The sequence below is a fragment of the Solea senegalensis genome, linkage group LG16, assembly GCF_019176455.1.
Source record: "Solea senegalensis isolate Sse05_10M linkage group LG16, IFAPA_SoseM_1, whole genome shotgun sequence".
Lineage (NCBI taxonomy): Eukaryota > Metazoa > Chordata > Actinopteri > Pleuronectiformes > Soleidae > Solea > Solea senegalensis.
In genome coordinates, this window is record NC_058036.1 from 13050222 (window position 1) to 13075568 (window position 25347).

The 25347-nt window shown below is 39.5% G+C and overlaps 1 protein-coding gene across 4 annotated transcripts in view; it reads left to right on the forward strand.

The window, feature by feature from the left end:
- The window catches only part of gphna (gephyrin a), a 28549-nt gene extending 6369 nt beyond the window's left edge, over window positions 1-22180 (forward strand). For 3 of the 4 annotated variants that reach the window (XM_044046915.1, XM_044046913.1, XM_044046916.1), the window contains exons 2-24: window positions 1902-1980; window positions 2084-2141; window positions 2523-2615; window positions 2783-2877; window positions 2990-3056; window positions 4632-5015; window positions 5455-5556; window positions 8736-8873; window positions 9052-9094; window positions 10698-10835; window positions 11278-11385; window positions 12646-12701; window positions 15273-15392; window positions 16203-16261; window positions 16345-16498; window positions 16622-16743; window positions 18117-18204; window positions 18384-18457; window positions 18926-18990; window positions 20791-20894; window positions 21176-21272; window positions 21879-22017; window positions 22118-22180. In XM_044046915.1, coding sequence (XP_043902850.1) covers window positions 1902-1980; window positions 2084-2141; window positions 2523-2615; window positions 2783-2877; window positions 2990-3056; window positions 4632-5015; window positions 5455-5556; window positions 8736-8873; window positions 9052-9094; window positions 10698-10835; window positions 11278-11385; window positions 12646-12701; window positions 15273-15392; window positions 16203-16261; window positions 16345-16498; window positions 16622-16743; window positions 18117-18204; window positions 18384-18457; window positions 18926-18990; window positions 20791-20894; window positions 21176-21272; window positions 21879-22012 — 2378 coding nt within the window. In that variant the 3' untranslated portion in view covers window positions 22013-22017; window positions 22118-22180. The remainder of the gene's footprint in view (window positions 1-1901; window positions 1981-2083; window positions 2142-2522; window positions 2616-2782; window positions 2878-2989; window positions 3057-4631; window positions 5016-5454; window positions 5557-8735; window positions 8874-9051; window positions 9095-10697; window positions 10836-11277; window positions 11386-12645; window positions 12702-15272; window positions 15393-16202; window positions 16262-16344; window positions 16499-16621; window positions 16744-18116; window positions 18205-18383; window positions 18458-18925; window positions 18991-20790; window positions 20895-21175; window positions 21273-21878; window positions 22018-22117) is intronic. The other variant, XM_044046914.1, reaches the window with a different exon arrangement.
- Window positions 22181-25347: the final 3167 nt, after the last annotated feature.

Genomic DNA, 25347 nt, shown 5'->3' on the forward strand with positions numbered 1-25347 from the left:
ACACGCCCCCCTGGTAGGAAACAACGTGGTTCATCCCATAGACGTATACAGTAGACGGCACATAAATCAAGCAATATATCAGAAAACTTGTCTCTTTGCCGACTGTTTTATCATAGAAAAAGATAGATAGATGTTGTGCCTAATAAGGTAATGGGAGAGCATTTTATTTTCGAGCTCCACAGATCTAGAGGGATGGTGGAGGTGAATCACTGCCATGAAACGCTCTCACAGCACGCAGAAGAAGACGGAGTGATGGTAACAAACACCAGCAAAGAATTTTGTGGTTAACTCTCAGTTAATAATGTAACGATTTACATTACACTGTCTGTTGCTAATGCTTATGTTATTTTAGCGCAACATTTACCTGTCCAGTGACAAAAACGCTATGTTTAGCCAGTAGGCTTCAGCTTTGAATGTTTGTCACAAAGCCAGATTGCGTCCATTTGTTTCCCTCCAGACTCTTGTAAACTTTCAGTGACTCTCTGGAGTAAGATGACGGGAAGTTCATCAAGAAGTTGAAAATCAGGATACTGCGGCTCTGGAATAATGTCCTCTCCGGCTATTTCTAAACTCATAAAAAGCACACCAGGGCATTATAAGGATCTGATATATTCACTCTGTCAAGTTTTGCGATATATCGTTTGATCTCCATGGATTTAAAGTGCGCAGTGAACTCTGACAGGTTAAATCCAGTACTAGTCCTTTAAATTTTTGCTGCATCTGAGGCTGACAACATGACGGTTCATAAAAACTGTGTCACGTGATGTCTAGAGCTCTGTTGCCATCTTTTCCACCATAATGACTGATACCCATTCACCTGACATGACACTTATGTGCTATCCTCCACAGGAGGGTCGTGGAGCCGCTAGTGCCAAAACCAGCTGACAAATTCAGCCTTTTACAATAAAAAAACAAAAGACAATTATGTCCCAAATTTTATTTTATGTATGTTCTACAGCTTTACATTTAGGTTAGTCAGTCTTTCAGAGCACAGATCTTGAAGTTAGTTACCTGAAGTGAGTTGGTGACTAGTCAACTAGGGCTGCAAGTAACAATTATTTTCAACATAGATGTATCTGTCGATTATTTTCTGGTTTAATCGAGTAATCGTTTGGTCCATAAAATGTTGAAAAATGTTAATCAGTGTTTTTTTATACCTGAGAATGATGACGTTCTCTAATGTCAAACCAAAATTATTCAGTTTGAATGATTTCTTTGTTATGTGGAGCAAAGAAACCTGAAAGTTTTCACATTTAAGAAGCTGAAAAATCGATGAATCGAGTAATTGTTTCAGCCCTATAATCAATATCTCACTCTCTTTTTTAAAAAAAGAATAATAAGGATTTTTCTTTTTATCCTCATTAGTAATGCAATTTTCTGTTGTCAATGTTTCTTCCCCCCACAGTTTTTTTAATGAATGTCAGACATGTTGACAGGCCACATTAAGGAAAAGCACAGGTGTAATAAAATATATTATTTAAGGCTAAGTTCCATTTAGCTTCCTCAGTTTTAGGTTCAGTGTGTGTGTGTTTGAGTTTGTGCATACACAAGCTGTTTGTGCTTCTAATGAAGACAAACGTTTACCTACACCTCGTACCAAGTGTGAATGTTTGTGTATGGGAACTGGCAAAAAGGCAACCCTTAAAATTGAAGGTGGCATGTGGAAAAATGTTGGCGCACATAAACTTTGTGCTACATTTTGTGGAAAGGTTAGTCTGAAGCCCTGAGGGTGCAGGCTGGCTCATTGTCACACATGTGCTTGATGTTAAAGTTGTATTCATCAGTGTAAAATGCTAATACAATAAGATCCAGAGATGAACACTCAAAGATCTTGGTATCTTTTGATATGTAATTGATAAACGTATATTGTCTTGTGTAACCTGAACTTCTCTCCTCTTCAGTCAGTGACAGCTGTTTCAAGAACCTGGCTGAGGACAGAAGTGGTGTCAACCTGAAAGACCTTGTCCACGATCCCTCACTGTGAGACTCCACTCAAAGCCCATGGCCCGCAACGCAGGTGTAACTGACGAGTAAAAGTCGCGTGTTTGCGTCACCGTTAACGTGTCTCTGTCGCCCCTTGCAGGCTAGGAGGAGTCATAGCAGCCTACAAGATCGTTCCAGATGAGATCGATGAAATCAAGGTGCGTAAATTAGCTTTGAGCATTCTCAGTCTCAACCTAGTCGTTCAGTGATGTTCATGTCCGAACACGCTTTCCCTCTCCCAGTATGGACATGTTTCATAAAGTGTGGCGTTCATTGCTGCGAGTGAGACGTCATACACTCCCCAAACTGAGTTGGTCTTTTTATTATGAAAATATGGCACATTTGGTTCATCTTTATTATTATTGTTATTATTATCAGCCAAAGAGTTTGTGGATAATCTGTCCAGAAACAGTGATTTGTTAATTCAGTGCTCTCTTAGCCACTGAGAACTTGGTTTAGTTATCAACACAAGAAGCTGGTATGGTATGGTCTTTAGTTTGTATTATTAGTTTTTATTAACTTTGTGTTCACTTGAGCAGGACACTCTTTTGGAGTGGTGTGACGAGCAGGAGCTGAATCTCATTCTCACTACTGGAGGAACTGGCTTTGCACCACGTGATGTTACACCGGAGGTAAACCGCACTGCAAACACGCCTGCAGAAGTTCAGTGAATAAAGGAGTGAATAAAAGTTAATACTGATTTAAAAACTGGAAATATAGTGATTCAACTTGTTTTTCTCTGAAATAACAGACGGTGTTAGTTGTTTGAATGAAGTAAGTGTTTGTTTTTATGTCGTAGGCCACCAGAGAGGTGATCGAGCGAGAGGCTCCAGGTATGGCTCTGGCCATGCTGATGGGATCACTCAATGTTACACCACTGGGCATGCTGTCCAGGTAAAGGCAATTCACGCTTTTCAGTGAGACTATCTGACATATGTAAAAGCTGCAGTACTCATCTCTATAATTCTAACCCCATTAATGTGTGTGGTGTGGCTCTTATATTCAGGCCGGTGTGTGGTATTCGTGGGAAAACTTTGATCATCAACCTGCCAGGGAGCAAGAAGGGCTCTCAGGTATGACCCTCATCTGTGCTTATTCTTAAAACACACATATATATGTATATATGTGTTTTTTTTCAGTTAAGTAATGACAAAAAGCCACATGTTGCCAAATGTTACACAGGCACTTTTATTACAGACAGCTCTACACCGTATTAACATGTCCAAGAAAAAATTGTGCAGAATTGAAAACACCCACACAGGAGTTCTACACGACTCTCTCATCACAACAAGGGATTTTACCGTTAGGCTCCGCCTCCACCTCTGCACAGATCCAGCTTGTGTCTTCGGAGAAAACAATATGTTCTAATGAGAATTAAACTCGTGCTTGAGATGTTTGTAACTGAAACTGCGACTTTACACTACTTCTGCTCAACGAGAGGGAGAGAGAGTGTAGAGAAGCGAGAACAAACTTCACAACCAGTAAATCTCATACTAAACACATTTTTCTGATTGTTCCCCAATTGTTAAGTCATTCATTTTTAGTTTTACTAACCAGTTTCTCCCTGACACCGGTGACTCTGTGTCTGTTGCTATGTGGTTGCTATATGTGCTGTGTTACCATCATGGATCGTTACAGTCTGGAATTACAGTCAGGTAATAACGCCAGGCTTGGGTCACGCTTGCATTTTGACTGAGAACCTTTACTTGGTAGGCGGTGTGTGGGCTGTGCCCAGGGTTGTGTAGCGTGAGCTCTTACTGGTGTGACGTCATCGAACACGACACAAGAGACGACAATGGAGGACGTCCAGCAGCTCGCAAAGGGAGTGACAATCAGCTGTAAATATGGCATAGATCTCACTCTTAAAGAGCCAATGTAACATATCACAATCAGATAAAAATAAATGAGGGTTCTTCTCCTGGAAAGTTTTTAAAGTAAATAATTCTCTGTTCAGTCAGTGTATACAGGGCAGTGGAGCAGAAAATTAAATAATCCTCAACAACATTCAGATCACATAAAACCCATAAACGCTGCCCTTCATATATACCCTTATACCTACCTGCTTCAGTTACCAGTGGAATGGAACTGGACCATAACTGAGCACACAGGGACCACTGTCAACAGTTTAAATGAAATGGTAAAAGAAGGTTCAGTGATTCGGACATCGATAAGTTCTCATTTTAGAAAATGTCTTCATATCATTTGGAGTTTGTCGATCCAGGAGAGTTAAAAAAAAAAAGGTAAAATGCAGTGACTATACCTCTCAGTGTAGCATGTAGAACGATCACAACGAAATTGGAACTATGAAGGGAATGTTAAACTTTTTTTAGTTTTACAGGAAACTCTTCCAGTTTATCAGAATGACACATCTTGGTAAAAGGGAGGGGAAGGCAGCTAGTTCCATGAAGTAAGACATCAGTGAATGAAACATCAAAAAGGCCAGTTAAAAGGCGAGGGGGGAATACTAACAGATGTAATGGGTGAGAGCGAATTAAAGACTGACAGCCAAAACAGGGAGAGTGAGAGACGGGTCCAAATCATATCAGAAAAAGTAGCTGGCCCTAGTAGTTCAAATTTTACGGGAGATATTGAAGTTAGTGATTTCACTGCATGAGAAAAGATGAAATAAATGCTGTTGTTCTCTGCAGGAGTGCTTTCAGTTCATCTTGCCCGCTCTGCCCCACGCAATCGACCTGCTGCGGGAGGCCACGGTCAGAGTCAAATCCACACACGCCGCCTTGGAGCAGCTGCCCTCTCCTTCCCCTCTGCTGGCCAACACACACAGCAACATACACAGCAGCATACACGCCAACACGCACGCCAACATGCACGCCAACACGCACACCAACATGCACGCCAACACACACAGCAACACGCACACCATGGAGCGCGGGACCCAGTGTGAGGAGGAGGACGATGAGGAGGAAGACCGGAGGAGAGGTCACCATGCCCACAACCACCACCACCATCATCACCACCACCACCCCCAGCATGGCTCCTCCCACATCACCGCAGCTGCCATCGCTGCTAAGGTAATGAGTGGTCAAGACAAAAAAAAAAAGTCCTGTGCTGCTGCTCAAAATCTGATAGATGAAACATTAATGACCCCAGGGGGGAAATTGGGTCATTGCAGCAGCAGCACTATCTATATACTGCTCAAATTCCATAGGCTGATGCAGATTATGGAAAACACAGTTTCCCAGTAATAGCTGTCATCAGTAGCTACACTGAAACTGTATATTTCATTCTATGGGGGCCTTTAACGCCATTTGTAAACCTGTGTCATTCATTTCATTTAGATGATGTAGATCATTACTTCAGGAGTGTCCAGTTTATATATGTAAGTCTTTAAAGCATCTTCAGGAGCCACTGATGTTTCATGAAACTATCAACACATTTTTGAAACTGTCACCATTTCATTTCATTTCATTTGTCTGTCTGTACCAATGTGCATCTGTGTGTGTCCATCAGACAAGCCATGCTGAAGTCATGGCTAAAGGGGGTCCCTATCTGCCCGGCAACTCACCCGCCCCACCCACTCATTACACCTGCTCCTGTAGTCATGACCAGCAGGTGAGACACTCGAGCACAAACTCATCATGTCATCTGTCTGTAACACACTCTTGGGCCAACAAAGGTTTTTTTTTGTTTTTTTTCCCCAAGAACTACCACCAACATGAATGTATTTAACAACCATGGCACCATTTTCTTTGGTCAAGAGCATGGGCAATATAGCAATTTATATTATAATATGAGTCCACATGAGATTGGTGTTATTTTTTTTTTATTTTTTTTTTACATAATCATTAAAACTGCAGTACGTTACTTTAAAATATAAACAAAGGGTTTAACAGACATGACTCTCTCTGTTTCTCAGTATAGCACTTTTTAGATCTTATTCCCGTGCTGCACACAGGAAGTGATTTGTTTTATGTCGAGACTGACAGAGGCAACAGCAACATCGGCTCTTAAAGTGAGACTGTGAGATCCGGACATTCAGCAGTTTGATGGCAATACTGTTTTTTGCCCCCACCTGCGCCTGCTTTGTTATTGTCAGTGGTGGGCTGACAATATCAAAAAAGTATTTTTATTATTATTATTATTATTTAATTTTTTTTAATAATCAAATTAATGTGTGTCTGAACGTGTCTGAATTGAATTACTTTTTCAGTATGTTATGATTATATTTCCAGAAAGAATATGGTTATTTTTTGTGAAGCTGAGCTGGATTTTCCTGGATGTCATTAAACGCATCATAGGTCCGTGGACCTGCTCTGGTAGTATTGCTGGCCTTTTGTTGAAGCTGCCATTTCCTATTTGGTTATAACGTTGACTGTGTGTCGTCAGCCAATCAAAATTTGATGCATAGTGACAGAACGCCCCAGGCCCAGACGTTTGAACCTTTGGCGGGTTTTGAAGTAAACTATGGCCACTGCATTAACACCACCGATCGATCATGTTTCTGATCTCCTTCGTGTGCACTTTTCACGGTGATCATTTGGAGAAAAGAAGACCTACACCGACGAGGTACATCATTTCCGGTAGTTCGAGTGTCAATGATAAATTGATAACATTTTTTAGAAGTGGTGAGTACAAAACTGTTGATCATAAATAGTGCAGGGGACGTGTTACCCCCGTAGCTGACGCCTATGCTTTTGTGGAAGCTTGTTTTTGTGTCATATGGTGGCTTGTGAAATTGCGTTTGCTGAGTGACTTAACGGAAGATGTGGTGGTAATGATGCAGTAGCCTATAGATGCGCAGTGGTGTGCGTGTGCGCTATGGTTGTTGCAGATCAACTGTCTGTGAATATAGTGCATAATAGTGTGTTTTGTATGTGGTTGTGTTTGTGCGTGTTTTACTGAAGGCCCTGACTGAAACCCCACGGTACGCTACTGGTTATTGTATACACACAAACACTTCCTCAGTCAGGTCTGATAGTATTGCTTGACAGAACCTGATTCAGATGTTCAGGTGCAGCATACAATGTAATGTTACATCATTTCTGTTAATGACCAAACAGAGGCAGAATAATAACATCAACAACAAAAATGTACCAAATGTTATGTACTGCAGCTTTAAATACCTGTTATATGTTAAAATATACATGATGTTTAATGCACTTAAAGCTACACTTGCAGCTCATAGGAGTGATAAGTGAGGAGGACTACATGTACATACAGTATAGTGATGAACCCACAGACTGTTAAAACCCAACTTTTCTGTTTTCGTCAGATGTCACTGTTCTGTTTTCACATTGTCAATGTTTTTCATCATCAGTCTCATTTCCAGCAACAACAGGCAGCTGTTGTCAGTGTAAACCGTTACTGTCCGGCTGGTGAAGTGAGTGAAATGTTAGCAAGCAGCGAAGAAGCCACGTAATTTTGTTAGGAGTCGATGGAGAACAAAACAGAGCTACATGAATAGTCAGTATTTGTCTGATATTCCTTCAAAAAAAGATGCCATAACTTATCATTTTATAAAAAAGTAAAAAAAAAAAAATACATAGTTCAGGTTTTTTGAAGTTGTTGCATGAGACAAGGTTCTCTGACACTGACTTCGCTGATTGTGCATTGCCAGGAACCAGCCCTAGACACTTGCCCTCACTGCCATCACGAGGCAGTAACACAGTGGCAGATTATAATCCCTCACATACTAAAATTCATGCCAGCTAAGTCTGTGATATACTGAGAATGTGTTTGCCACTAAAGTGATCTCTTCTGCCAAAAACTATAGAGGAAAATCAGCACTTTTATCTGACAGAAACACAGGAGCTGCTGGTCTGCTTCTGCCTCGTTTGGGCAAGTTTGTGTCACTTAAATGTTATTCCAAACAAAAGATATCAAACACAGAAGTAACAAGAAAACAAACATTTGAACTTACTGATGAAATTGCTAGTGGATCAACAACTCACTGTGTGCTCTGATAAAAAAATTGCTGATTTTCTATATAGGCTTTGGTCAAAGAATTGGTTTACAGTTGGAAAGGGGTGTCCTGTTGATCATCTTGCTAATTCTGTGACAATACCTGATCAGATTGATTTACCGCTGAGGTTGTTAGGCTCTGTTGCTCCTCCAAAAAAATCCAACAGAAATATTCACCTTACATTTTTCTTTCAAAGCTTAAGCATGGTTTTCCTACTTTCCATTAAGATATTCTTGTCACTTCACTGTTGTTTGAGGAGAAAAATCTATTTGCAGGGACTTTTTTTTTTTAACTTGCTGCAGGTAGGTAATCCATCACAGTGAACATACTCCAGCCTTGTTCACTAGGAATCAGAGGTACCTGGAGGCATGGTGTGATTTTTGTTACCTGCAGAGGTTCCAGTACATGTATGTGTCTAAACTTCATATAACCTTGTATTACTTCTTTAAAGAAAGGAAGAAATGAAATATGAGAGACACACACTTTGTTTACCTCATGTGAATGTGATTGAGTAAATAACATGAAGGTCTCAGTCCCATGCTTCTGGTCAGTGCAAGGACACAGTAAACACCACTATCCTCTGAAAAGGTAACAGAATACATGAATATTTAAGTGATAACTTGGTCTCAAATGATTGTCACAGTGCCTTGAACTTGGGTTTAATAGTATGAGGCTCAGTGGTGCATGTATTTGGTTACCAGTGATTAGTCAGAATATATTATGCAAGTATAAATAAATGGTCATACAGAGTCGACAACCCCTCACAAGGCAAGTTTATGCATAAAATTATCACTTTTTTAAATGAAAATCCAACTGTGTTTGTGTTTAGATCCCGGAGTCGATCATTTCCCGAGGCGTTCAGGTGCTCCCTCGAGATTCTGCCTCTTTGAGCTCCACCCCTTCCGAGTCCCCACGGGCAACACAGGCAACCTCCCGCCTTTCAACTGCCTCGTGCCCAACACCCAAGGTACGCATGCACACACACACAAACTGACTGATCTTACTTTTACATTTACTGTATCTATACTACACCGGCGCATCTGTCTCGTCATGTAGGAGAGATTTGGGAGAGATGTTTACCAGCATAAATCTGTATCGAACTATGAGCAAATGTAGAATTTTGTGTTTGTCTCTCTCTTCTGCAGGTTCAGTCACGATGTGGCAGTAATGAGAATATTCTGAGAGCCAGTAAGTTCAGTCTGTCTGTGCGTGTGTGCGTTTGTTATTCAGTGGTCCTTTAAAAGTCAATTTCTCAATGCAGCCGTCAAGAAGACACAAAATCCTTGCACATATTCAACTGCTGCTTGATAATACAACCAACTAATCTAGCAACTTTCTAGCATAATCGTAACTACTTTCACAGAAGGAAATGGTCAGTTCTGCCCATGGCAGAGAGTGTCCATCTCAAGAATCAAACAGTTTCTTGTTTGAGTGAGTACTTGGCTGCTGTCCACAAAAAAAATACACTGTGGCCCGTTGGCGGCAAGGTGCAGATGTTTGTGTGTTTGTGTCACACATGAAACACCATCACGGCACTTTTGCACAACCGTCCTTTGAAGACCTCGCCCACATTGAGGAACTATGAAGTAATAGAAAACAACGTGGCTGATACCAAACCGAGTAGAGTCGAGTTAAGTAGAGCCGAGTAGTGCTAGCACTGGAAAAGCGCCATAATAAAGCTGAATAAAAAAAAGAAAAACATTTTTCTTTTATGTCCCTGACTTGTTTCAGTCTGTTGTACTATATAACATCGTATTCTCCGTTTTTGGTGTGATAGCGTTACAGCATCCCTTACAGGCCTGCCATATGTATGCAGCATTTTGAGTCGTTTTTGGGGGTTGTGTGTGGATGGAGACTTCCTGAAACGATGCTGTGGTTACTGGAAACATGTCCGTGTGGAAGTGGTCTAAAGCTGCTTTCAGACCTGTACTGTCGTTTATTTATTTATTTATTTATTTATTTCGGTACAACAGTTCACACAATATACATAAACGAAAGGGAAAGCGGGAGAAGCAAAGCTTAACTAGTCCCGCCCCCATTATCATCATACATTTCATTTCATCATTTTTTTTTATTTTATTTTTTTTTTTTTTTATGACATTTTGACAAAGAAAACATGTTTCAGCATCCGGTAGCACTCAGAGATATAGTCTAGCTCTAGACAGTCAACTCAGACTCCATGTGTGTCTGTACATGTGTTCATGATATTCCGTCGCGCGTGACATTCTCGACTTGTTGCCTGGCATATTCAACTTCCCAAAAGTCACAAAATAATCCAATCAATAGAGGTCAATGCATCATTTTTATTTATTTTTTTCTTTTTGTTTGTTTTTTTTGTCCTGACATTTTCCTTAAAGTGTCTGTTAGGCCATGAAAATGCAACGGCCCACCACTGTCGCTCGGTAATTACAAATATCAGTTACCATCACAACAGTGCTATCTGATGCTGTTTGTTTAGCTTGCAACTGTTTATCCAAAGTGTCATGTGGTTAAAAGAGGTAAACAAGGATGTGTGTTGCATTCAAATTCACCTCTAAACAATAAATACTAATGTGTATTCTACCCCTGTGCGTTGCTGCATTGACATTTATTTAGCAGCAAGCCCATCTCGTCTAGTGTTAGCTAGCATTTAACATCATATGAATATGAATATGCACATTGAAGACAAACAAACAGATCAGACAGTTATGTGTGATTTTATTATCAAGTCAACAAGAAGCTACTAACCATACCATATATGTGATTAATGCCCTCTCTCTCTCTCTCTGTGTGTGTGTGTGTGTGTGTGTAGGCCACAGTGCAGTGGACATCAGTAAAGTGGCACGTCGTCATCGCATGTCCCCGTTCCCATTGACGTCAATGGACAAAGCCTTCATCACTGTTCTAGAGATGACGCCTATTTTGGGAATTGAAGTCATTAACTACAGAAGTGAGTCTTCTCAGCACATTTTGTTTTGGTTTAAAACGGGGGTTCAAAAGTGGGGCGGGGGGGGGTTGTTAAGTCATTCTATTTTGAAAGTAATTCTGGGACTCTCCTTCTTAGGTCTTACATTTCATTCATTTGTGTTACCCTTTACTGACATTAGGAATATCACTTTTTCCTTCCTGTCTCGAGTATCTACTGATACCAATATCATGATGCATTTTAGAGCTTTTACACTATGAAGCTGTTAAGTAGGGTTGGGTTGCTGATTTCTATGTCTATTTTTAGAAATGTAAATAGTCTTTACGACTTCAACATCAGATCCATTGATTTTATTTGAACAACGACAGTAGAGACACAACTGTACACACACACACGATGGCTCTTGTAATTGTATTATTGTCAGTTGATTGTTTTATTGTGCTTAGAAGACTGTGCATGTGTATGGGTCTCCTCTCTGTAGGCGGATTGGGTCGAGTGCTCGCTCAGGACATCTATGCCAAAGATAACCTTCCTCCGTTCCCCGCCTCTGTTAAAGATGGCTACGCTGTGCGAGGTGAGACCGTTAATAACAATAATACCATCTCGTATTTTACACAAACTGTGATCTATGAAATTCTCATTTAACACCTGCCACTTAGCTTTTGTTTTGTTTTTGTTTTTTTTACAGGTGCATTTTTTTTAAATATAGCCTACAGCTAAAAAAAATATTATAGGCTTTGGATCTAGCTTTGAGAACATTTTTAAAGCAAACTGAATTAAAGAAGTTGGGAGAACTTAATAATAAAAACACATAATCAAGGCAAATTAGGCTTCAATAATGACTCAGCCAGAGTCCGACCAAGGTATAAGCGAACTAAGTGCCCTCTTAGGGCCCTGTGACCACCAGGGCCATTTAATTATCTTGTTTTTTGTTTTATTTTATTGTTTTATTAGTTTTCTGGCAAAAGTTCTTGACACATTTTGTACTTAAACCATTTTGTACTCTTATTAGAGTTCCATCTCTTTATTCCATCTTATTATTTAAGTATTTGTTTATTTATTTTTATATATTTATATATATTTAGTACCTTCTTTTGTGCTATTTGCATTTCATTGTAGTGTTATTTTTTTTATTTTTACTTAAATATTTAGTTAAGTCATTGTCATAATTTCAATGAATGCATTTCATTTTGTTACCTTTTATTAGGCTGACACCATATTCACCTCAATGTTGTGCCATTTTGAATATGAAGTGAAAATCAACATACGATCATTCTTTGGAGATTGCTGCCATTTAAGATTAAAGCTAATATAAGGGTAAGAACATGCCCGGCTGACATTGGGATGATGGAAGCAACACGACTACAACTGTGCAGATTTCCCCCAAAAGCAATTTATTGCTTTAATATTGGCATTGATGAAGGTCCCCAAAATTTAATTTTGCTTAAGGCCCCCATGGAGGCCCTGGCCTCAGCATTGCCCCGGCCTCATCACCTCCTTGTCACACCACAGTGATGTAGTAATTCATGCAAAAGGAGGCCAAGTGTGCATAAATCAGATGCTTTACAGACATTTCTGTATTGTAAATCCTGTCTGATTTGTCTTAGGTTTTTAAAAGTGCCTAGAAACAATAATAAGAAACAATAAAGGCCTGAAATATTTCACTTAAAAGTGCAATGAATGTAGAATATATCAAGGTTTCACCTCTTGAAATAAAGTTAACATAATATTAACCTGTCTTCTTGTCTGCCACCTAAAATCAATAAACTTCAATCGCCATGGTCTAATTTTCCTAATTAACGTGATTAACGACATCATTTTCATTGGCGTGTAGCTGCTGATGGCCCCGGAGATCGCTTCATCATGGGAGAGTCACAGGCTGGACAACAGGTCAGCGCTAACACACTAACACTCCTGTAGACGTGAAATCCTGAATGGAAACTTCTACCTACTCATTGACAACACAAGTATATGCACTGTCAACATCTCTACTAATATAAACACTACCAGTTGTTGTTGTCCTTCCACTTTTTGAACTACAGTGAGTAAATAAATAAGCTACTTTCACGAGTAGTAATGAAAGACTAGTGATACTCTGGGCTGTATTTTAGACAAGGGCTGTGAGTGTGTGTGTGATTCTTCCAACTCCTCTTTCCAAACAAAGCCAAATAATTCAAAAGTCTAGCAAACCTGTAGCAGTTGTAATCACTTCAGAAAAGAGCAATGCCAAAATAACTAACAAAAACTTCTCTTAATAAACCTAATCTTACTTCCAGAAAAGAAAACAGAAAATAAATGACTGCTACGTTTTTTAATTTAACCTAAATATTAACAATTTTGTCCAAGCACTACAGCATTACCACAAGTATTATTTATCTTAACTAAAGGCTATAAGAGCAAAAAACTACTTGAATTTCAACCTCAACAAAACACAACCTACTTAGCTTACCTTTAAGTCACTACGACTAATAATACTACTTTCAACATCATTTCAATAACACGGACACAGGATTTGTTTGGACAGAGGTGAGGAAGAAGCTCAGTGTGCAGGTTAATGAGGGTTTACTGTATATAGTCCAGGCTCCATTGAGCCCCTCACTGTTTGCCACCTGGTTGCTGACATCCACCTGACTGACAGTCAGACAGACACACAGGAGGAGCGAAACTGCAAATAATGGTGCCAAACAAGCTCCAATACATGTGACCTAGGGTCATAACATTGCGGCCACATTTAACTGTCGATAATTAACAGTTGCGTCATCACACGGCTTTTTTCGGCAGTACATGAAACGCCGATTTTGAGGGAAAATCATTCATAAGATGTAAATATTTCTGACCATTCCTTTAAATAAGCTGGTCTTTAACTGTGAGACTATTCCATCAGAGTGAGCTAGCAAAGGCACATTGATACAGACAGCTATGATGTGTTTTATTTTTCAATTTTCCATTTATTGATTTTCCTGCATTGATTCCTCATTGTTAAATAGATACAATAATACATTTAATTCCCCCCCCCCACTTGCAGTGTTAATCAGACCTTTGCTACAGAAACTGTAGGCACACTGAGTCGTATCTGGCCGCCGTGGTTCCTCTCACCGAGTGTGTGTGCTTCCTTTGTGGCAGCCTGCTGTCATTTGCACATGATTACATCAGGGATGGACTGCTGAATATAATTGCACTATACTTGGCTGCAGTTCTTCTTGCAGGGCCACACATTCATCACAAATATCTGTCCTGCTGCCTTCAAGGTGGCTGCGGGGTTTTAATGAATGAGAGGAGAGAGAGCTGTTAGACAGTACAGGTGTGGGTAACAGCTGCACCTTCATTTATAGACTCATTTCCTGACAGCGCTGCCTTCATCACATTCATCTTGGCACAAGTATGGAGTTGATTCATTTCTGCCTCGGAGCCTCGGAGCTGTTATTCCTCTGCTTCAGTAATGTGTTGTTTAACTTCTCTAACAGCAGACGAGGCCACCTTGGTTTTGATAGTAACTCGATCTTCCATTTCCCAACTTGCGCTCGTTATTTCTGCAGGACTGTACTGATGCGCTCATGGTCTCAAATAGTGTCTTCCTCCATTGATCTACTTCATATTTGAAGGATAAAGTCACAGAGGTCGTCAATGTCTACTGGACTACTGAATTTTCATGTCTTACAGTTTTTGCTAATGCAACTAAAGATGCTAATAAGAAAATGTATTTTTTGTTTCAATTAAAAAAAAAAAAAAAAAAGAAAGCTATTCAGCCCTTCAACATAAATGGAAGGTGCTGCCTTTGGTGAGTTGGCACCTCTTCTCCCTCCAGTACATCATTCATATAAGACTGAACGCCGTTGTGAATTTAAAGGTTGGGGAAAAAGTGAGTTCAGTATTTATTAACTATAGAAAGTGCAGTTATGACCACGAATAGACTGAAAACACCTGAATTTGTTCTCAGATGTGATCAAAACATCCACATTTAGCAGTGATTTAGGGATGCATGAGGACACTTTAATTAGCATGCATGTACAGTATATATAATCCATTCCCAGGACACTTTAAAGACCTCCAAGCCACTGACAAGCTGTAGTTTCACGCTTATTTTATACCACACTGTTCTCTCGCTAACAAGCAGAATCTTTTTCACGCTACATCAGCGTGAGTAGAGCTTTGACTCACTCAACTTCCCCCGTTTTTTCTCTCTCTACCTGTCACATGGGCACAAACACATTGACAACAACAGACTCATCTGACCTCACAAACAGCCATGACATCCATGTGTTTGAGTGGGGGAAGAGAGATTCAGTCACATGTGGTTACACAGCACAAGTTAATAGCAGGTCTAAATGGGGCCACAACTATTGTTCCTCCTGCTATCATACAGAGACATCATAAACTACTACTACTAGTAATAATGTGACATTTTACGCTATACTGTGGCTGCTGAAGTAACCATGAATGTATGTGTGTGTGTTTCTGCAGCCCACCCATACAGTGATGCCAGGTCAGGTGATGAGGGTGACGACCGGAGCTCCGATTCCTTGTGGAGCTGATGCTGTGGTCCAAGTAGAAGATACAGAGCTGCTGAGGGAGTCTGAGGATGTAAATACTCCATTAAGGGTTTTCTCTGTCTACTATTCATTTTTCTGCTCGCTTACTGCAACTGTGCCAGATCATAGATTCCACACACTGCACGTACCAAACCTGAAATCACATATATGCCATCCAAAACTGTTGGGACCCATCACCTTTGGTTTGGTTTATATATTTTGGAAATGTTATTGTAAGTACAAATTGTAAGTACACTAGATTTGGTTCTGCTCAGACAGAAAACTGATCTGGTTCCAACGCCCATCCATGAAAGAGCTTCCAGAAAAAGAAATCAAAAATGAAGTGATCAGGAAAGTCTGTGATGGCTGCTGACATTCTCTACACATGTTTGTGCAGATGTAGACAATTTTGTTGGTATCCTTGTAGCATGGAACAATCTTTAGATTTAGTCTCCCTGATAAGTTGTTCAATTAAAAGTCTGAGAGCTCACGCCATACCTGCTACAAAACATGGAGGGGGCACAGTTGTGTTTTGGGGTTGCTTTGCTATGGCTGGCATGGGTTACCTCGAATCTGTGCAGGACAAAAGTTAAATCTCATGACTATCCAGGCATCCTGGAGCTAAAATACTGCCCAGTGTCAGAAAGCTCAGTCTCGGTCTCTGGTCATGTCTCTTCCAACAGGATAATGACCCAAAACACTCGGCTTAATCCCATTAAACATCAATTAAAAGATCTGAAAAATAAAGTCTAGAAAAGGTACCATTCTAATCTGAAGCTTTAGCAGTGCTCAGGAAGAGTGGACCAGTCTGCAGTGAGTGCAAACATGTTAGTCCATTGTTATAATCATCTGTATGTTACAGGGCACAGAGGAGTTGGAGGTGAGGATTATGGTTCAGGCCCGGCCCGGACAGGACATCAGGTAAAAGCAGGAGCAAGTTGCAGTCAGCATTAGAAGACCATCTGTTGTTTATGCTTGTAACATGTCTGAGTGTGTCCACACAGGCCAATAGGTCATGACATCAGGAGAGGAGAGTGTGTGTTGGCCAAAGGGACACATATGGGCCCGTCAGAGATCGGCCTGCTGGCTACAGTGGGAGTGACCGAGGTCAGCGTGCACAAGTTTCCTGTGGTGGCCGTCATGTCCACTGGGAATGAGGTACATACACATCAGTACAAGCAAGAAAAAGATGACTTTTATTTTGATATTTGGAGCTGTTTTTGCCCCCAGTGAATCAAGATGCCCATTCAATCCTGTACTTGTGTGTGTGATTGTGTGTAGCTCTTGAATCCAGAAGATGACCTCCACCCAGGAAAGATCAGAGACTCTAACCGCTCCACTCTTCTGGCCACTATCCAGGAGCACGGGTACCCCACCATCAACCTGGGCATCGTTGGAGACAAGTATGATTGTTACTCTACCTCAGTTGTTGTCAGAGCTTCATGTAGAACGTAATATTGACTCTGGCTCCAGAAGAAAATATTTGTTTTCTCCAATGATGCTTCAAAACAAATCCTTATTGAAACAGTTTTAAGCCTTGAACGAGCTACGAGAGGAATCCTGACCATAAACCATTTCATATGAAATTAGGGCTGCAACTATTGTTTTTATGAAATGTTGAAAAATGTTGATCAGTGTTTCTCAAACCTGGAAATGATGATGTCTTGTTTTGTCCACAAACCAAAATGAGTCCGTTTTAATAATTTCTTTGTTAGATGGAGCAAATAAACAAGAAAATATTCACATTTAAGAAGCCAAAAAATTGTTTTAATTATTGAAAAAAACCACTCAAATTGATTAATCGATGATCGAAATAGTTGATTAATTTAGTTGGCAACTACTAATTAATTAATTGAATAATAATTATAGCTCTATATAAAGTATTGTTAAAATGGAGAAAGTAGAGGGTCCACTTAACAATGAGCAATGGGGATTAGGAACCCCAGCCCTTGACCTGGCAGGGACTCGAACCAGCAACCCTCTGGTCACAAATTCTCTTGGCTGTGGGCTGAATTTCACCAATCTGATGTTGATACTATGCCCAAGGATTGTGAGGTTGAGGAATTCTCCTGTCTATTGTAACAAACGAAAACAAGTTTTTTCTGAAAACAGAGTTGATATCATACAGACGTTTGGCTTCTACAGGAGTGTACAGTATAACATTGTTTCCCAGTCCTGTACCTCATGGTGAGTCGACCTTGGACGGTTAAATTATTATGGGCTTTTATTATCAAACTCTCTGCCTTGAAAAAGAACATCATTTTTGCTTCTGGAACCACACTGCTTTACTTTGTTTTGACAGTGCACTTTTTTTTCTCACAGATTTTTAGGACATGCAGCTCATAAAAGTGTTAAACCTTTTTCTGTTTTATGATTCATCTGTCTCTCCATTCTTCTGTCTGTCTATCCTCTCGTCTTATCATCTGTTCATCCCGTCCTTCACTTTTAAGCATTCCAGCTTCCAGTTTGGGACAAACATTTCCTTGAAATTCAAGGATTAAGGTCAAAATGTTCTAAATAATTACTTTTTTGGCTGAAACTCAAAACCCCTTTAGTTTATATTACAAGACCCCAGTTTGTTCCACCGGCAGTTGTATTTGTCAATAATGTGTCCTCACTGAGATATAAAAACAAGTGTGTGTTTGTGTGTGTAGTTTTAAGCTCTTGACGACCGTGATATCAACAAATCTCATCCACTGCCACAGTAAACATTAAAACGGCTGTTTGCTCAAGAATCAGCCCACTGAGTTTAAATGTGTCACACGTGTGTTTGCAGCCCTGATGACCTGCTGTCAGCTCTGCATGAGGGAATCAGCCGCGCTGACGTCATCATCACCTCAGGAGGCGTGTCCATGGGAGAGAAGGTACCTAAACTACTTCTTTTAGGCGTAAAACAGCGTTTAATGCTTAATTAAAACTAAATTGTGATTCTCATTTTTCCAAAAAGTGTAGCCTTGGTGCTAAAGTTGTATTGGTTCTAATATTACAGCTGATTCAAGGTCAGTTTAACATTACTGTTGTCGTCCACGTGTGTGTTTTTCAGGATTACCTAAAGCAGGTGCTGGATATTGACCTTCATGCTCAGATCCACTTTGGACGTGTCTTTATGAAGCCAGGGTAAGAGTTTACCGTTCTTTAAAATGTGGGAAACATGATTTTATTTTCAGCTTTATTTTCTTTCTGACAATATTAACTGATGATTTCACTTCTACCTTTGCTTTTATTCATTCTCATTCTACTGCGACTGCTAACTATTACTCCTACATCTGCTGCCACTATTACAACAGTTTCTAGTTCTACTATTTTTGCCTTGTTTAGTATTTCAACTATTTCTGCCACAGTGCGTCCATTACACCATCTGTCACTGCTCCTCCACCACTTCCTCCTAATCGCAAGCATTCTCCTGCTGTTACATCAGTTTGTAGTTTGTTTACTCTTTTTGACCATTTGCAGTTTTTACTGCTTTTAATACCACTGTTTCTATTAATCCCAATACTATTGCTAGAGGTGCAATTATTATTAATGCTATTGCTGTTTGCTACCACTGTATTTATTACAGGTAAATAATCATTGTCCGTTTCTTAGTCTTCCAACTACCTTTGCCACAGTCGACATTGATGGAGCACGGAAACTCATCTTTGCTCTGCCAGGTATGATATTTATATCTTGAACCAATTTAAATAAGTGTTATTGTCATTTTGGTGTCTATACATCAGTAGTGCAGACAAAACCTGAGAGACTGGGTCTGTAATAAATGCTAAAAGACTCAAAACAAGGACAGTTTAAAGACAAACATTCAGAGCAATTGAAAGAATCTGAAACATACCTAAAGTTAATGTACCGTGTGAAAATGTAAAAATATAGAAGGTGCAATAAAAAAAAATCAAGTGCATTTCCAGGATTAGTAGTTCACCAGTGTAAGCTCTTCCACAGTCTGGTGGCTCTGCTCTTTATGCTCCTGTAGCTTTTGTCTAATCGCAGCGGTTCAGACAGTGTATGAGGAAGGTGTGAGGAGGTCGGCAGTGTTGTTATGTTGTCAATAAGTGAGTATCTCTTTAATCACATGGAGGCTCTCTGATTGGCATTTATATGGCTTAACCTCCTCAGTGTGTTCATATCCTATTTATCACATATAACCAAAACATAATACATACTGAAAGGAACTCAAATTTGAACAAACAATGGAATTTTCAAGATCTAGGAGGAAACAACCTTTTTGTCTTTGTTTAACCTACAAAATGAGCTTTGTTACATTTGTAAAATCACCTTCAATATTATAAAGCAATCAGTGTAGGGCTGAAGCAATTACTTGAGTATTTATTGATTACGAAATTCTTTTGGTAATCGATTAAACGGTTTGAAGTTTTTTTTTTTTCATTATTAAAAACGTTTTCAGATTTTCCGGCTTCTTAAATGTGAATATTTTGTGGTTTCTTTGCTCAGTTATCGTTGAAACTGAATATTTGTTTGTTTGTGGACATAACAAGATGTTTGAGAACATCATCATTTCCAGGTTTGAAAAACTCTGATCAATATTCTTCAACATCTTCTGACGTTTTATGGACCAAAAGGACCATTACTCAATGAATTGAGAAAATAATCAACAGATGAATCGATTTTGAAAATAATCGTCAATTGCAGCCCTAACAAAACTGTCAGTGCAAACAGCAAGTACAGGATAACTCCAAAATCTTGTCACATATTTATACTTCAAATATACTGAACATAATTTCTAATTCCCACATTACTTTGTGTACAGCCAGCTTGCAACCAAATTCACATCCCTTGGTGACTCTCCCCTTGACCATCTTAATATCTCACACAATCAGTGTTTCTATGCCAATAATTTACAGTAACCACAATTTACAGTAACTGAAAAATTACCACTCTCAAAAACTTGCTTACTAAAGGAGACACGAATGATTGGCTCCTTTTCAACCTTAGAACCTTAACGGAGAACGACACAACATGGTGAAGCGCTTGTCGTGCGAGTGTGAATAGACACAAAATAACTACAGTAACATTTGACCGTGAGTGTTTTGTTGTGAAAGTAGATATTTAGTGAATTCATGTGGCGCGTGCACTCCGCACATCAGAGGGGACTAATGTTTGTAGACGTGTATGTTTGACAGATTATTGCCTGCTTTGGTCAAAGGTTTTTCCTTCATTTATCTCTTCTTATATTAAAGTCCATTTTACGTCCTCAGTTTACCTTTTTTATTAGCCTAACTTTGTTTACTGTATTAGTGTTTTATTTTGTTGTGTTTTATCCTGTGAAACACTTTGAATTATAAAAGTAATTACACTCCGATTGATAAATTGATTGACAATATCATATTGAGCACATGTACTGCAGATGATAAGATATTTGTACCTACTATATAACCTACTACTATATATTTATACTGCATTTTTTTCCGCCTCATTAACTCAGTGTTATTGTTGTGAAGGTAACCCAGTGTCTGCAGTGGTGACATGTAACCTGTTTGTGATTCCTGCTCTGAGGAAGATGCAAGGCATTCTGGACCCTAGACCTACTATTATTAAAGCTAGGGTAAGACCCACACACACACACAGTACACTCAACATTTGCATTTTAAATGTCCAGACACTCATTTACATCATGCATTACCTAGTCCTTCACCTTAACCTTCCTCTACATCTAAACTAACCCCAAAGGTGTTTGAAAACCAGTCAAGTTTTTCTATGCGATTTACTCACACATTAATAATATTGTTTGTGGTATCCAGCAGATGTAGCTTTCTCATTTAACTAATAGATATTACAGCTTAAATTGTTTCAATCTGTGCGTGCGTGCGTGTGTGTGTGTTTCAGCTTTCCTGTGATGTTAAGCTGGATCCTAGACCAGAGTATCACCGCTGTATTCTCACCTGGCATCACCAGGAGCCACTGCCCTGGGCACAAAGCACAGGTACACTCACATTTATAACTTATTTTAAAACTTTTGACTCTAAAGCAAAACTATGGTATCAACAGAGACACTCAGTTGTCCATCACTGTTTTTGTCATCGTTTTAATCATTGTTAGCCAGTGTCGGTTTATCGTTATTCTCATTGTAGTATGGTTGATGTTTGTGTAGTGTTATGTCTCCATGGTTGTTTTGGAGTTTTTTTTTTTTTTTAATTGTCTAAGAGCCTTAAGGAAAAGAACTGCACGTCAGCTACAACAGGCCATGTTCATTGCATGGGTCACATTTTATTAAAATGCAATAAGGTATAAAAACTTATTGTCACTTAAACTTACAACACAAAATACGTAGATAAAAAAATAAGCTTCATGGAAAAATGGGTACAATAAAATAAAATGAATGCAAATCTTCAAAGTATGTAAAACAAATAAGTAAACAAAAAATTTTAAAAGGAAAAGAAAGAGTTGAAGAAATGAAGAAAGTTAAATGTTACTATTTCTCTTAATGTGACTGTGTATACCGTATATTGTGTGTAATACATGGAGCAAATACTCATACAATCCCACACATTTACTGTATAAATGACTATTTCATCATTCTTGCCTCCAGGCAACCAGGTGTCCAGTAGGCTAATGTCGATGCGTAGCGCCAACGGCCTGCTGATGTTGCCTCCTAAAACAGAGCAGTATGTGGAGCTACATAAGGGAGAGGTGGTGGACGTCATGGTGATCGGACGACTATGATGCAGGTTGATCACTCTCTCCTCTCTTTCTTTTCACTTTATCATAAAAAGGCGGTGGTAAAATAAAGCCCTCACTAACAATCTGCCACACTGCTTTTATCCGCAGACTTCAGTGTCACTCACTACCGATTGCCATGGCAATGCCAGGACTTCCTGTCTGAACAGGAAATGGGTGGGGTGGGTGGGTGGGTGGGGGTGGGCAGGAAGTGATGCATGTCTACCTGGTCGCCATTAGCTGTGATGTCATATGCAACAGCCAATTGGAGCCAGCGCAGGCTGAATCCTCATTGGTCTGCTCTGAGGAACTGTATTTCAATGATGAAAAAAACAAACAAAAAAAAACAGTGAAAAAGTGAAAAGAAATATATAAAATATGAGATTTATTCTGTAATATTATTATTACTATCCTGATGATAATGATTATTAATATTCTTAATTAATATTCTCTTTATTATTGATTGAATATTATCATCTTAGTAGTATTCATACCCTCTTCTTTCCTGTTCATTTGCTTTGTGCGTTCGACATGTTTCCCTGGTAAATGTGAACATGTAGAATCCCCCTTCCTTCCTTCCTTCCTTCCTTCCCTCCTTCCTTCCGAACTTCCTCACCCCCTTTTTCCCCCCTTCTCACCCTTTCCAACTTCTCCCCTCTTCTTTTTCTACTTCTGTCTCTGCTCTGGCGCCCTCTATCCAGATATTTAAGCTCCCTGATAACCCAATCCCTGCAGTATAACTACAACACTGACCCTGACATTAATATTAATACCGATATATCAACCTAAAGGCTTATGATGAAACCTTTTGATTCAAGCTGCTGATATAGTTTGTGTGAGTAAAGTAATTATTTAAACTCTTTTTGTAAAAAAAAATGGGGGAAGAAACATGGATCATTTTTATTTCCTTTTATTTGTCCAGATATAACTGAAGCCACACTGAGAGGCTGAATCTCATTATGACTCTGAAAGCCATTAAAAAGTCATGTGGGAGAGGCGGGACTTAAATTTAAACACTGGCATTGAAAAATCATGATAATATAATACACTACTTTTACACAAAATAAAAAAAACTTGATAAATGTGTAGTTTTTTTGCATTTTACTACTCTTAAAAGTACAATAAGCAGGACTGAGTGCTGAGTTTGATGCTCAGGTCATTAAAGCTGTAGTGTGTAACTTTTCTGTAATTTAAACAAACCATTAGTTCACACGATGCTGATACAGCATTTTCCTGCTCAACACAACATTTTTCTTAGTATAGAAGGTGTTTTTTTCTTCTTCTCGTGTCTGTGGAAACACAGAGTGATGTGTTTTCTATCACAACTGATGGAGGGAGGGTGGAACAGCTGTGCCAGTAAAGTAGGATAGCAGTAAAGTTTAGACGAGTGAGGTGAAACAATTGAACTTAAGATTAAGGAATGAACTGATTCTCTGAGTGAGGTAGTGAGAATCTGAAATGACTGTTGAAACAGAACGGTTGGAAAATGGAACAGGAGTCATTCTTTCAGAAAGCTGTGCTGACTGACCTGAGGAGTGGAAGAGAGCGCTAGCAATATTGGCAACAGAAGTTACACACTGCAGCTTTAAAACACCAGCTGTCAGACATTAGTTTCAAATGCAACAGTCAATCTCTCCATGGCTCTCCCTCTGAACTGCCCTGTGATTGGTCAAATCCTCCGATAACACTACAGATTTTACATTACACTTCCAAAGTTGTGGAATTATTGATCACTAATACAAAAAAAAAAATCCTGCCCTCTGTATCTTTTAAAGGATGAGGCTGACAGTTTTCATATGGTCATAAAAGCCTCACTGAAAAACCAACAGCATGTTTGCTTTCTCTGTGCTGTCTCATTTTCCTCCGCCTGTGGCTCTCAACCCCAAGCCAACTGGCTCCTACTGGAGGGGAACACTTACATTTACTTTAACGCTGTGCGCTAGATTGACACCTCGTGTCTTTCTGTGAAATATGAAGCGACAACAACACCCTCCATTGAAATGGATTTTGGAGGTGAGATGGTAACGAGTCAGCCTCTGTCCAAATTTAACAAACTCTACCAACACGTCGACCATCACTCACTCAAACGGCTTTTTTTTTTCCAGTGGCTCTTTAAAAATAAAAAAAATAGCTCCAACTTTTAAAAAAGATTCAGTAATTACATACGACAGCTGGACAGTGTTGTGTTTTAGCAAATGTTAATCTACACCTGGTGCTATATTGAGTATGTTTGGCTACAGGGCAGTGTGTGAGTGAGTGAGTGAGTGAGTGTGCGTGCGTGTATCTCTGTGGCACATAGGCATGAACTATATCATGTATTAGATCCACAGAGAACTGTCAGTGTAATTTGGCCTTTTAAAGGAATTTGTTAACATGACGAACATTTAGATTCTTTCAGTTGCCATTGCTTTCTTTGTTGACAGCTGTTATCATTTTGTGGCTGATCAGGAGCCTTTCAAACTGACAATAGTGATGGAAAGAAGGTGAATAAGAATAGCGACACAAAGTATTCCTAACTCAGAGAAACTTTGATGTGACATCACTGGAAAAAAAAGGCAGTGTGTCCAATCCAGGTGCTCCTAAACTTGAACAGCCAGAGTATTTTAAGATGCCTGTTGAAGTTCAAGATGCGAGTCTAGAGAAAACTGGAGTGACATTTAGACCATGATAAGCTAAGTTTACACTGTTACATGTTTGCATCCTGTTGATTTAATGCCAACCTTTAATTTTGTGCACTGGTGCACATGTACCCCCTCTGGTTCCTCTATCGGTGAGATCGATGCCAAACAATTCCACATGGTCAAAGGTCAAATGTTGAATTCAGGTCATGTTGGAAACACTGGTTCAAAGCTGTGGTGCCTATATATTTGAATAAAAGTGTACTAAAATGGCACAGTTACTCCAGCTGACAGTCTTTTATCGGAGAAATAGAACACATTGGCTTTATTTCCATGTGAGAAGATCATTTGTACTATCTTTCCTCTATGAACTGTAACTCAGTGTTTCTGACTGTTGAGCCCTCTCCTTTTAGGCTGAACTCTTTTTCTCATCTCTCCCCCTCCCTCCTCATCTTTCTCTTCCCCTCCCCACTTTTCACACTTGTATACCCACTTGCATGCCCATTAAGGGGGGAGGGAGGTGTCTTTCTCGTTGGGCAGGAATATTTCCAGGTGTGAGACCAGGGTGCAGATCTGGGCGTGGCTTCTGATCCGATTAAATGCTACATTTATGTTACTGCTTGATGTGATTATTGGTGCGTTAAAAAAAAAAAAGAAGAAAGAAAAAAAAGAGTTTTCAGAGCCCAGCCTCTGGTACCAACACTGTCTTCTCATGAATTCCTC